This window comes from Periophthalmus magnuspinnatus, chromosome 16 (assembly GCF_009829125.3).
Source record: "Periophthalmus magnuspinnatus isolate fPerMag1 chromosome 16, fPerMag1.2.pri, whole genome shotgun sequence".
NCBI classification, from domain to species: Eukaryota; Metazoa; Chordata; class Actinopteri; order Gobiiformes; family Gobiidae; genus Periophthalmus; species Periophthalmus magnuspinnatus.
Window position 1 is genome coordinate 4,412,257 of NC_047141.1, and position 13,557 is coordinate 4,425,813.

The 13,557-nt window shown below is 40.9% G+C and overlaps 1 protein-coding gene across 1 annotated transcript; it reads left to right on the plus strand.

Moving 5' to 3' along the window:
* The first annotated feature begins 6,742 nt into the window (after nt 1-6,742).
* LOC129456942 (zinc finger protein 135-like) lies at nt 6,743-12,844 on the plus strand. The gene is made up of 3 exons (XM_055228021.1): nt 6,743-7,097; nt 7,652-7,772; nt 11,419-12,844. Exons 1-3 carry the CDS (start codon nt 6,905-6,907, stop codon nt 12,122-12,124), a joined length of 1,020 nt encoding a protein of 339 aa, XP_055083996.1. The 5' UTR covers nt 6,743-6,904; the 3' UTR covers nt 12,125-12,844.
* The last annotated feature ends 713 nt before the right edge of the window (nt 12,845-13,557 follow it).

The window sequence follows — 13,557 nt, forward strand, 5'->3', positions numbered from 1 at the left end:
TAGTCCAAACTGTTGAATATCATAAAATCTCTAAAGATAAGACAAACATTTAACTTTTGTCACATACAAAACTAAAATCATTTGAAGGCTAATTAAACTAGCTAAAGTACTTTTAATAACATTGCTAAGATACTGAATCATATATTTTGAATGAATGAGGTCATGAAGTTTGGCGACACGTGCCTGTTTAGCAGCAGATATGTTTGTAAAGTTCAAACATAAGGAAATCATGTCTGGGTCATGCCCATAATGCTTTTGGAGATGTTAGTGCAAATGTCTTTACCTCTGGGGGTAACTCTGCATCACTACCTGGGTCCAGTAGAACAAATCCAGTGGACACTGGCTGGATCTCTGAAGAGTGTTGAAGAAAGGCTGGACCTGTGAGTCACATTGTGTTTTGCAGCTGGGACAGACCGTGAGCTGTTGTCAAAAGGGTTCTGATCTGTATTGACAAATTGCCACTGCTCTGGAGTAGTTAACTCTCTAATAAGACGCACAATTGTTTACATACACATAAAAGCGCCTGGACTGGTTGAGGATATAACCTGGGACCACCTTGCCATCAGTGTAGATGGTGGTCAATCTCTTAACTTATGACCTCTGCCATTTCGACCGCCATTTCTGCGGCACAGAGTTCAAACCTAATAACTGTAAGCTCTGGTTGTGGAGTGAGTCGTGCCTTACCCAAGATGAAACCAACCTCTGTTGTGCTATCATGAGCATTGACCTTGAGGTTTGAAACTGCACATATCCCCTTCATAGACTGTCTGAAAAGATACAAAGTTCTACACATTTAGACTGACACAGTGATGTTTTAGTGTATGTGCGTGGGAGATGGACTTTGCTGAGGCATTGAAGGGACAGTTGCCATTTTACTCAGCCGCCTTTCACATCCTCTGGAAGAGGTGAGTCCCACTCTGTTGTGTGTAATGATAGTTCTCTGACAAGCAGTCATCCTTGAATGATGACTGGGGACAGAAACCCTAGCAGGTGTAAAGCTTTTCAGTAAAGCTTTTCAGTGTGAGGACTGTAAAAAGTGAAATAACCCTTCATTAAGTTCCACTTTACTCCAAGGCTGCACTGATATGGGAGGTTGTCCTTGAACAGATCCAGATCCTTGTGGTGTTTGGCTCAGTCCTGAACTGAAAATGCATCCATCACCTCAACCTTGTTTGATGCCATTTTGAGGAGGCGGACGTCTGTCCCCTGCACACAAATTTTACAAGCCTGTCTCTACAAGCTCTTTCTGTGGGTCGTATGCCAGACAAACCTGAGTATATCTCTGCAGTCCTCACATACCAGGAAGCAATAGAACATCCGCTGGATGTCTGCGGTGACTGCGACTGCGGGCTTCCTGAACGTAATAAACTATTGCTTAGATTAGGCCCTGAGAGCAGCGCAGTTTTTAGTGATGTACTTTCAAACTGCACACTGAATCAAATACGACTTGTATCTGTGATGGCTTTTGTAGGCAGTATACTCCAAAATAGGGCAAGTACTAGTACTCTTTATCTTCTTGTACAGGTGTAAGCTCTGCATGCTTATTGTCCAACATTTTCTGCATAAAGTCTATCAGGTGAGCTTTCATTTCAGGGTTTTTGTTTAGAGTTCATTCAAGTGACTTGAGGCGGCTGATCACGTACTGGCGAGTATTTGGCAGCAGTGCCCTTCGGTGATGAAATGGTAGTGGAGCTACCCAGCTTTGTGATTCGTCCTAGAAACACTCGTCCATTATTTTGAGGAACAGCAGATCTTCCATTGAAGGTGCAAGCTTGTTGTCATCTTTGGTCTGGCAGAACAGATTGTTTCCCATACTTTCATTGTGTGTTGCCTTTCATGTTTGAGTCACTGAACATTATTGTCTGTTTGAGAGACTGGCGTGTGGCCTGAACGTAAAGTCATTTTTACATGGGGGGAAAATGGGTAGGCCTCCCATCTGTCAGAATGTGAGTTTTGAAAGTGGTGACGTGTGAAGGCTTAGTGCTGCCTAAGCACACATCTTCAATCGATGATCTGTGGAGTTCCCCAGGGGTCAATCTTGGGACCCCTGTTGTTTAATCTCTACAAATGCTAATACGCAGCAATAATGTGTCCTACCACAACTATGTGGATGGCATGAAGATCTATGTGTCACTGGCAGCAGGTGAATATGGACCAGTGGATTTCAGGTCTCTGCACTGGCTCCTGTGACTCAGAGAATAGACTTTAAAGCAGCTCTGCTTGTGTATAAGTCTCTCCATGGACCAGCACCAAAGCACATCTCTGACATGTTAGAGCCACATGAACCATCTCACACTCTGAGGACTTCAGGGACCGGCCTCCTGCTGGTGCCAGAGTCAGGACTAAACATGAGGAATGAGCGTTTCAGTTTTATGCAGCTAAAACCTGAAACAGTCTTCCTGAAGATGTGAGACAGGCCTCTACTTTGACAATGTTTAAATCCAGGCTCAAAACGGTTCTGTTTAGCTGTGCATACGACTGAATGTTTTTTATAAAGGTTTTTATTCTGCACTCTTCTTTTTTAATGTTAATTATATGATTATTATTTGTGATTATTCATGTTTTGGATTTTGTGATTTTAATGTCTTTCTTATTGTGTAAAGCACTTTGAATTACTTTGTGTACGAATTGTTCTGTACAAATAAAGTTGCCTTGTCTCGGCTGGAGGTTGTCAGATTTGGGGAAGCGAGGAGAACATTGAACATTTGCTTCACAGTCACGAGCCACATGTTCGTTGGATGCACAGCACTTCAAGCAGATTTTATGTTGCTTTAATATTGTCTTTCGTTCCTACAGTGTTTTTTCTCTGAAGCCTCTGCATTGTTGTAAGGTGTGTTGTTTGTTATGCACGGGACGGTGTTTATCTGGTTCTTCAGTTGGTGGGAATGTGACATTAGTTTATTGCATTGACACAGTTCTGCGATTATCACTGTTGCTCTCTCCATACCTGTCCTTTTTAACTCCAGAGGTGGATGTTGGCAGCAGATTGAAGCTCTGGTCATTGCGTGCCTTTTGCTTGTCTCTATGAAGTAAACATTTCCCCATTGTGATAAATCCATATGTTGAAATTTTAAAAATAACCCATAATTAATTAAATTGACTTGCTCTTCTGATGTATTTTTGACTGTCTGCTATTATTATCACTATGTTTTTCCTATGTTATTTATCAACTCTATCACTTGTATATTCGTCAGCTGCAAACACTGATTCAGTCTCTTTCCATATATTATCAAGAGAAGACCTAAAAGAACTCTTCCCTGGTGCCACAAATTTTCTTTAAAGAAAAGTCATTTGGGAGTTGATTCACCCAGTGGTAAGATTTGCTAAGAGTGAATGAAATTTTGGTTTGTCCAAGTACTATATTCTCATGGTAATGTATTGTCTGTGCAGACAGCAGAAACAAACCTGAGGGTAATTCTCACGGAGTTTAAACCAGCCCCATCAAGATAGTTCAGCTTCCAAGTCTGCAACACGTGGTCTACACTGACAGTGAGTTATATCATGTCAGGAAAGAGTACTTTGAGTTCAAACGCACGGGACGAGAAAAGGACTGTAGGCTTTTAAAGGAGCTAAACTGCAGGCTCATCAGAAGTACTATACTATAGTACTTCTATAGTTACTATAGTAACTATAGTGAGCATGGTGTCTACAGTGAGGGCTGCAGGTCATGGCAAGGCAAACCCTTGACTATTACCCACTGCTCTTTGACTGGGCAGACTCTTACTGTCCATGGGCATGTATAATTACTATGCAGTACTGCTAATATCAGGTCATAAGAATTCAAAATTATTTAGAATAATGCATATTGGACAGTTAAAATGTATATTTTGAAATTGCATTATGGATTTTTTTTTTTCTGTTGGTCCCAAATCTACAAGAGGCTCAACAAAAGACTGAAAAACATCAGGTCTGAAAGCACCAAGTAGTTACACCATCGTGCACCCTGCACAGCCGTGGCAGGTCGTCAAGCTAAAATTATTATTGTATGCTGTTTTCAAGAACGCAAGAAAGCCACCCATTCACTCTCTGAAGGCAAGTGTTGTTACATCTTTTTTACATATTTATTTATTTTACACATTATTTGAACTCAATCTTTTTTCTTTCCCCAGAGGACCAAGCTATTGGATGGCTTACCTGCCTTCCTACGATGTTTCCACTAAACGCCGCCCTTCCAAAGGGCGTTATTCATTTAACTGAAAAATATTATAATTCAAAAGTGATCATAAAACTAAAAAGAATTTGTTTTTCTTTTTAGCCTTTGGAGGATGCAGCGGTTTATCTGCAGCCTCTTACCAGCGCTGCTCATAGATGAGGATGAGTACTTTGTGTGTGCAGGATCTAGTCCAATTGCACATTTACACAGTGGCATACTATTATGGTCTACATTGCATACCCCAAATGCATCGCATCCGTTTTGTCAGTAATGCAAACTGAGCTGCTCTGGGATGAGTTACATGACAAGGATGTTACCCCTCCCTACAAAAAGACAAGGGTGGATTGAGGGGGATTTTTTTTTTTTTTCTTTTAATTTGTTTCTTGTTTTACTTGTTCACTTTTGATTGTATACTTGTAATGTGTTGGGTGACATGGGAGATCATAGTTTATCACTTCAGTTGTCATACTGTCTAGCTTGTCCATATTTCCTGCAAAGAGATTGTTCAAATATGTTATGATGATGGGAAAAGTGTTTCCACCAATTTCAATTCAATTTCAATTCAATTTATTTTTCACAATGGTCAAAGTTTAGTAAGGCACATACATACATACACACATGTATCAACATACTATCTACAATTCTGCGTTTATATGCTACATATGGAAGTGTCTATCGTTCACCTATTCCCAGTTGACCCTGTGAAAAACATGGAACCCCCAAGAAGCTGTAAAGCTTATGTAATGGGGTCCATCACCCTGTGCGAAACACCCAGTGATGGCTTAGCAAGTATTCCTTTTCTTTTACTTTGCCCTACACATATATATATATATATAATATATCTATATATCTACATATCTATCTATATATATACATATATATACACACATACATACACATATATATACATACATATAACACACACCAACACATACATACATATATATACAATATACACCCATATATTGTATATATCTATATACATACACATACATGTATACACACAATATACATACACAACCTATACATCATATATATGACCTATACAACATATACAATATCTATATATAACACATGCATAGCATACATATATACATGCAGCTGCACACATATATAAATATATGTATAATACACACACACACATCCACATACGTTTACATACACACACCCGTTATGAGCAGAGAGAAGATCCAATGCAGAATTTGAGCCGCACTAAGTAAGTCAGACACTATAGCTTCCCAGTAGTTTGCATTTCAGATTTCTTTTAAATATATGTAATGAGGGAGACTGTTTAATGTCAATGCTTAATTCATTCCATATTTGTGGACCTCTATAGCAGACACTAAAGCTGGTACATTTTAATTTCCTAAATTTTCCTTTTAAAATACATTTTTTCCTTGTGTGGTGCTGATGAGAGGATGATTGTAGTGGGATAAGGTCACACAATCGACTGTTTAGTTTGTGAACCACACTGTACATTGTACAAACATTGTGGTATGTGTTACTTTCACATAGCTTTAGAAGACCATATCTGTGGAAGAGTGGATTTGTTGGGGAGTTTGACAAGGACCAGGTGATCGCCCTTATGGCTTTTTTTTTTTGTAATATCTGGAGTTTAGCAGTGTAAGTGGGATAGGTGTTGCACCATATCACATTGCAATAATTTGCAATGTGACTGTTTTGTCCACTTTGTCTTCAGTGAACCCAGATAACATGTTCATGTCTAAGTACATACCAAGTTAATTATTAAGAGAGAGGGACGCGTGGCACTTTTCTTCCATGTAGGAGGTTTCTGGGCTGTTGTGTATAAAACAGCCCACGCTGGCCATGATAAAACAGAGCTCTACGATCTGCCGGGCAACATCTGCTGTCAAACAGTGGGGTGATCATTCTTTTGCAGTGGCTGGTCCAAAACTCTGGAACTCTTTGCCCACTGAGTTATGTTCCATCTCTGACCTGCCTTTGTTCAAAGCCAAACTTAAAACCTATTTATTTAGAATGTCTTTTAACACTTAGTGGCCCTGTGACACTTTCTTTATTTTAATGGTGTAATGTGCTTTGTTGACCTATTTGTATGATGTTTATTGTTTTTTATCTTGTTGTTAATGTTGTACAGCACTTTGGTCAGCTTTGGTTGTTGGAAGGTGCTTTAGAAATAAAGTTTGATTGATTGATTGATAAAACAGAAGGTGGTGAGGAAAATCAACTTGAATTATGCCTGTATCTGCTTGAGCCAAAAATAAAGAGACTGAATTGAGAATGTGCTTAAATCTTCTGGACTCTTGTTTTCAGTTTGCCTCTGGGAAAAAAATGACAGACACTTTTCCTATGAGATGTAGTGATGTAAGTGTCATCTGTGAGAAATAATTAACGTGATCAGTTTCTTCACATAAATGATTATCATTTATCATTATTAATAATGTTCAACTAAAGGCAAACTGAGTAAATTTGTTATTTCAGAAGAGCGTATCAAACTGGTAGCCCTTCGTCTGACTCAGTGCCCATGAAGTAGCTCTTAGGTTAAACAAGGTTGGTGACCCCTGCTTGAGTCTATGTCAATAATAATGTCCAGTTGCAGATGTGAGCTTCACTTCCCTCTACTGCAGTACCACGGGCGACCAGTGTGCGGCAGCAACACGCCACACGGCCACAGCGAGGAGCGCCCGAAGGAGCGAGCTTTTTTACCACAACCAGCTAGGAAGGAAAAGAGACAGAAAACAGAAAAAGTGACAGAACCAAACGGTTTGTAAAATGTCTAAAGTCCAAAGGCTGAGAGCTTTGGTGGAGGAGCGGCTGACTGCGGCTGCTGAAGACATATATGTGCTGTTTGAAAGAATCATAGCCGAGTATGAGGAGGAACTGTGTCGCTCCAAACAGGAGAACGAGAGGAAACAACGGCTCCTGGACTCGACTCTGAGCCCGAGAGTCGTGCTGACCAGAGTCGGTGAGTCTGATGTGTCCGAGCCACGTGTTACTGTCCAAATGTGGCGCACGTCCATAGACACGCATTAGCAACAACAATACAAGTGTAAAAGAGCCGTGCAACAGGCCGATAAGCTGCTGCTAAATACATCCATCACATTATAGTCTGTCAGTGTTAAGGTGTTTTTGGCAGAAGTGTCTCTTTATACATGGGAAAAAATGCTTGGCATATTTGTTTTAATGCAACTCTTGTACGGCCAACAGCGGCCATAAAGTACAAGCGCCATGACGTCACATCCTGTCTCTACAAAATAAATGTCTCTTTTTACGCAGAGCGCTACTTTGATGAACAATACTTAACAGTCAGTAAACAGTCTTTTAAATGAACGCTAAGGTTTGTATTTAGCATCTTCAAATCTCCATCGGTTTAACATTTGGGAAACTGAACATTCTGTGTGACGACACAATTCTGATCTCAAAAAGTTTGGATTTGGACTAAATGTACAACTTCATGGACAAATAATACATATGTTTGTGTAAGTAATTATCATCTTTGTTTGCCCATTGCTCCTGCAGGTGTCCACATGTCCTCTCTGAGTCCTGGTCTCACTCTGAAACAGGAAATCCCAGAGACTCCACAGATTAAAGAGGAGCCAGAAGAACAGCACAACAAACAGGAAGAAGAGGAGCTGCAAGTGTGAGTCCCATCACTTTCAACACAATTTATTATAAAATATGATGAGATTAGAAATACATCTGAATTCAGGGACATTTAAGAATAGCCAGAAGTATAAAGTGATAATAAAAATGTAATCCCATGTACAGGGTGTTGTGGAATTTCTAATGGTCAAAAAGTCTTAAAGATATAAAAATCAACAGAGAAGTTGTCTTGAATAAAAGGTCTGGTTTATTGAATAAACTGTGCACAATTGTCAAAGAGCTGTGTCCCGAGCAGTGTCGTCTCGCCCTCAGCTGACAAATGTAAACAATACAGAGTATTTATACCACCAAAACAATCTTGCCAGTTTAGTCTAATCGAAGTGGTTGGAGGCCGCTAGACACACAGAAAAGACATAACAACATAACAGATGGTATTACGAAGGTTAGGTCAAAATGATCCATAATAATACAAATAAAGATTTATGCTAAAGAAAGCCATAACAATTCCCCCCTTTTGATTATAATAAATCACATTTATTTTTAATCAACTCAACTTAAATCTTTATTTCAAAATCACACATGGAAAAACATGAAAACATGTACTCAAAATCATACCTGAATAAACATTTCAAAAAGAAAGAAGGAAATGAGTCTTACACCTGATCAAAATAAAATCACAGAAATAACATAACTGTTGTATTCATACTGATTGTGGAACACATAGAATACGTGAACTGGTTTGCGGGTGACATTAGCAGTGATGAGTTGCTCCTCAGACCGAATTTGGGGATAACACACAAATTTAGAACCAGGCCAAATGTGAACTGGACCGGAAATAGGTTCGTGACCGGGATTAAGAGCTGACCTGATGGTGGGCACAGAACGACCCACAACTGGGTACTGAAGTTCAGGGGGTTCAACCCGTAACATAGACCAAATAGCTCTGCCTAGTGTTTTTGGACACCAGAGTTTCTGGCATGATCAGGGAGATATTTGGCACCGGCAGAGGTAACACATGAGGATTAGTGGCTGCTAAAGGGAGGTGTGTACAGACCGATTGTGACTGTCTGCCACATACTTTGCATATTGGTACCAGTAATTTAGAGAATATGGGGTAGAATGATTGTACGACTTCATCAGGGCTTCTAACCAGGCGGTATCATCCCCTGGCAGATTGCGTTTATTGCGAGTAGATACAGAGTGGAAGCCTGGAGCATACATGTCCATGGCAGCAGCAACCTCTGGGATCAGGCCTCTATGAATGGCATGGCAGATATGAATATTAAATGCACGTTTTTGAACAGGGTCAACATCAGAGAAGCCACTGTTAACAGTAAAAGTCTCAATCATGCGATGTATGAATTGGTCAGTGTCCTCATCTGGTTTCTGTTTGTACGCTGCCACAGCAAGCATGTTGATTTTGGCAGGAAAAGCAGTTTCAATGGCCTTGCACAAGCCCTCCATGGCCTGGATGTACTCGCAATTGTCCACGAAGCACGGTTCGGAGTCATGCATGTCTGAGTCTGGGAAATGGTCTGTGATTTTCGCTATATCGCTTGCTTTCATCAGATTCGACAGTATCTTTCTGCATTCTCGCCCAGATGGACGGAACTCCTCATAAAAGGCACGAAACTCAGTTGCAAATCTGGTTCCATTCATTACAGGGTCGGGCAGGGTACGTGCGTTATTTTCCACCTCGTCCGTGCCCCAAGGTCGATACACAAACACAGGACCATCCGGACCGACAGCCTCCACCATAGGAAATGAGCTGGATGTGCCGGCTGTTTTTGCGGTGCTGCGCAAAGCCACTGGTGTCGTCCTGGTCAGTCTGGGTTTAGTTTTAGGTGGTGGTGGTGGTGGGGGTGGCGCGTCTTCCTTGTTCGACTCATCCTCTGATTTAGGCTGCTGGGCTCGGCTGACAGGCGGGCAAAGGTCGAGGTCAGGGTCGATGTGCACAGCAGAAAGGGCGCTCAGATCTGGATAGAGATGAGAACCAACAGCAGTAACTCGTTCTTTAACATTGTGTACTTGTGTGCGTGTGCTGGATCCAGTGTTGTTTGCAGGTGTATGTGTTTGAGTAAAAGGATTTCTGGGTGAATAAATTGGCGGACCCTCCGGCCCCGTCTTACTATCACACACATTCTTGTTTTCCCACTTGGGACCTTCCCATTTACTCCCTTTCTCACATTCATTCTTTATCTCAGTGTTGGCATGTGCTGCCTGTTTGCAAATTTTCTTACGATCACGCCTTTCTGCTTCATTCATCCACACACTCAAACATTTCTCCTGATCATTTATCATTTGTAATTTTGCAGTAGGAACTCTCTTAGCCTGCATTAGTTTCTCTCTTTCCTTTTCAAGACTTGCTTTAAGTTTGTTCAGTTGGTTTAAGATAAAAGACCCACTCTCAGGAAACCCATGTTCTTTTGACCAAATATGCAAATAATTAAGACAACCTTGACCATACTTGCCGCGCATGGCTGCAGTGACTGCAGACTCTGGGGTCCGCTGAGCCTCGCTCCTGGATTGGTTCTGTCCCATTTTCTCTAAAATGGTCAGCGCACTGAATACCAACCTCTACGCGTCCGTAGGGTGAATTTTTTACTAGACGTTATTTTCGTCTCCTCTCCGTATTCATAAAAACGTTACTGCGACAATTTCAGCCCAGAACACACAATTTAGGAATACAGTAGGCTTTGCTCCACCCTCCTATTGACAAGTCCTCATTCATGCGAGGCGCATCAAGGACTAAATTTATTAGAATAAATGTCGTCCGACGTCTTCTACCTTCAGAATGACAGAATTGAACCAATACGGTGAGCCTTCAATCCCAGCCAGCGCGCTCACAATAACAGCTAGATACCAGAGTGGAGATCACACCGGGGTACAGCAAGTAGTGGCAAGGTTTTCAATTTAAAGTGTTAGTATTAGTGTTTCAGTATCTTAGTTTCCCCTTTTTCCTCTTTTTTTTCCTTTTTTTTTTTTCCAAGCGAGACAGCCCCCTTGAAACAAGACAACTCACCACAACTTCTAGTAGCTCAGGTTCGAGGCCTTAGCGCCAGCGTTTTCCAGCGAGAGCGATGCAGCCCTCTCACTCAAAGGCAGAGATGAGGCAGGAAGGGAGTGCCCTCCCCGGGTGGCCAGCCGCTGGATCACTGTCGCAGAAAAAGAACCGGACGAAAGGGCATGCCGACAACGCCAAATTGTTGTGGAATTTCTAATGGTCAAAAAGTCTTAAAGATATAAAAATCAACAGAGAAGTTGTCTTGAATAAAAGGTCTGGTTTATTGAATCAACTGTGCACAATTGTCAAAGAGCTGTGTCCCGAGCAGTGTCGTCTCGCCCTCAGCTGACAAATGTAAACAATACAGAGTATTTATACCACCAAAACAATCTTGCCAGTTTGGTCTAATTGAAGTGGTTGGAGGCCGCTAGACACACAGAAAAGACATAACAACATAACAGATGGTATTATGAAGGTTAGGTCAAAATGATCCATAATAATACAAATAAAGATTTATGCTAAAGAAAGCCATAACAAGGGTTAGCAGGTTTTATACATAAGAATACTTTATGCAGACACAGACACTGACTTTATGCAGACACAGACACTGACTTTTCCTCAGAGAATTGTTCCAAACTTGTATTTTTGAATTATGTAGATTTTGTTTTCTTTTCTTCAGGTCTGTCCCTGAGTCCAATGATGGCTGTGTGAAGACAGAAGAGTCCTCACTGCTTCAACAAAAAGAAACTGATCACAGAGAGGACATCAGCTCAGAGACACATGTCCATAGAGAGGACTCACAGGGAGAGGACATCAGCTCAGAGACACATGTCCACAGAGAGGACTTACAGGGAGAGGACATCAGCTCAGAGACACATGTCCACCCCGAGACTGAGGGAGAGCACTCTTCTGACACTGACAGTGATGAAGACTGGAGTGCTCCAATCTGCTCTTCAGCTGCACAAATGGAGACAGAGGCAGATGGAGACCACTACAACCAAGTCCAGAGCAGAGCCAAAAGCACCACTGCACCAAACTCAAGTCTATCCCCCAAATACAAGTCTGCACCAGAGACCAGAGCCACTGTGGACAATGGGGACGTGTCAGGAACAGCTGAAGGAACTGCAGACAAGAAACACCAGTCCTCTGTCCGTAAAAAGAGATTTGGCCTAAAAGGTGATTTAAAAAAACACTTTAGTATTCACACAGGAGACAAGCCTTACAGCTGTTCTCTCTGTGAGAAAGCATTTACTCACAGGAATAGTTTTAAATACCACATGAAAACACACACAGGAGACAAGTGTTACAGCTGTTCTGTCTGTGAGAAAGCATTTACTCACAATAGTAGTCTTAAAGACCACATGAAAACACACACAGGAGAGTAACCTTACAGCTGTTTTGTCTGTGAGAAAGCATTTACTCACAATAGTAGTCTTAAAGACCACATGAAAACACACACAGGAGACAAGCGTTACAGCTGTTCTGTCTGTGAGAAAGCATTTATTGAAAAGAATACTCTCACAAAACACATGAGAAAACACACAGGAGACAAACCTTACTGCTGTTCTGTCTGTGAGAAAGCATTTATTGAAAAGGGTACTCTCACAAGACACATGAAAACACACACAGGAGAGAAACCTTACAGCTGTTTTGTCTGTGAGAAAGCATTTACTCACAATAGTAGTCTTAAAGACCACATGAAAACACACACAGGAGACAAACCGCACAGCTGTTCTGTCTGTAAGAACACATTTATTCAAAAGAGTAATCTCACATACCATATGAGAACACACACAGGAGAGAGGCCTTACAGCTGTCCTGTCTGTGAGAACACATATACTCAAGAGGGTAATCTTGTATGCCACATGAGAACACACACAGGAGAGAAATCTTTCAGCTGTTCTCTCTGTGGGAAAGCATTTACTCACAAGAGTAGTCTTAAAGACCACATGAAAACACACACAGGAGACAAACCTTAGAAGTGCTCTGTCTGCAATAAACGATACAAGGTTTTTTGCTGTGTTTGTGTTACAACAAGAGCCAGTTTAAAATGATCAAATTTTGTGATAGAATGTACTGTTAATAAAAATCAACATTTGTGCTTAATACCTGTGTAATTACTGAGGCTACCGACTTTAAACTAAAGCAACATGTTCTGTTTGCACAAATAAACTTGGGTAATGTTATGTTTGTGGAGCCATGGTTGACCAACAACTACATTTCTAGATTGAAATGTATACAGTTTATATCCATTATTTTATCTCTGTCTCTTTCTCCCCTTCTCTCTCTCTCCCTCTCACATGGCACACACTCAAATACGTGCATAAAACTTTGCTACTCTGTTAAAGAGGACGTATTTCTATGGGGCATTAACTGCTAAAACAAAATTTACATGTTACTTTTTACCCACATGTTACCTTTTATTAGGAACCACAACTTTTACTCAAGTAAGAGTACTGTTACTTCTATATCAATATTACTCGAACAGGACTGAAAGTATGCAGCTAGAATAGTACTCTGAAAAGTACAGAGTGTGTAAGTACTAATGTGTGTTGGTCAGTATTGTATTTGAATAGTTTAGTTCTAACCTGCATGGTGAGATGACACTTGGAGACCACGTGGATGTGGACCAGTCCAGGGCCAGTGCGTCCTACCAGAGCCGGAGCCGTGCACACCACTATATATATATATATATATATATATATATATATATATATATATATATATATATATATATATATATATATACACACTCACCTGAAGGATTATTAGGAACACCATACTAATACGGTGTTTGACCCCCTTTCACCTTCAGAAC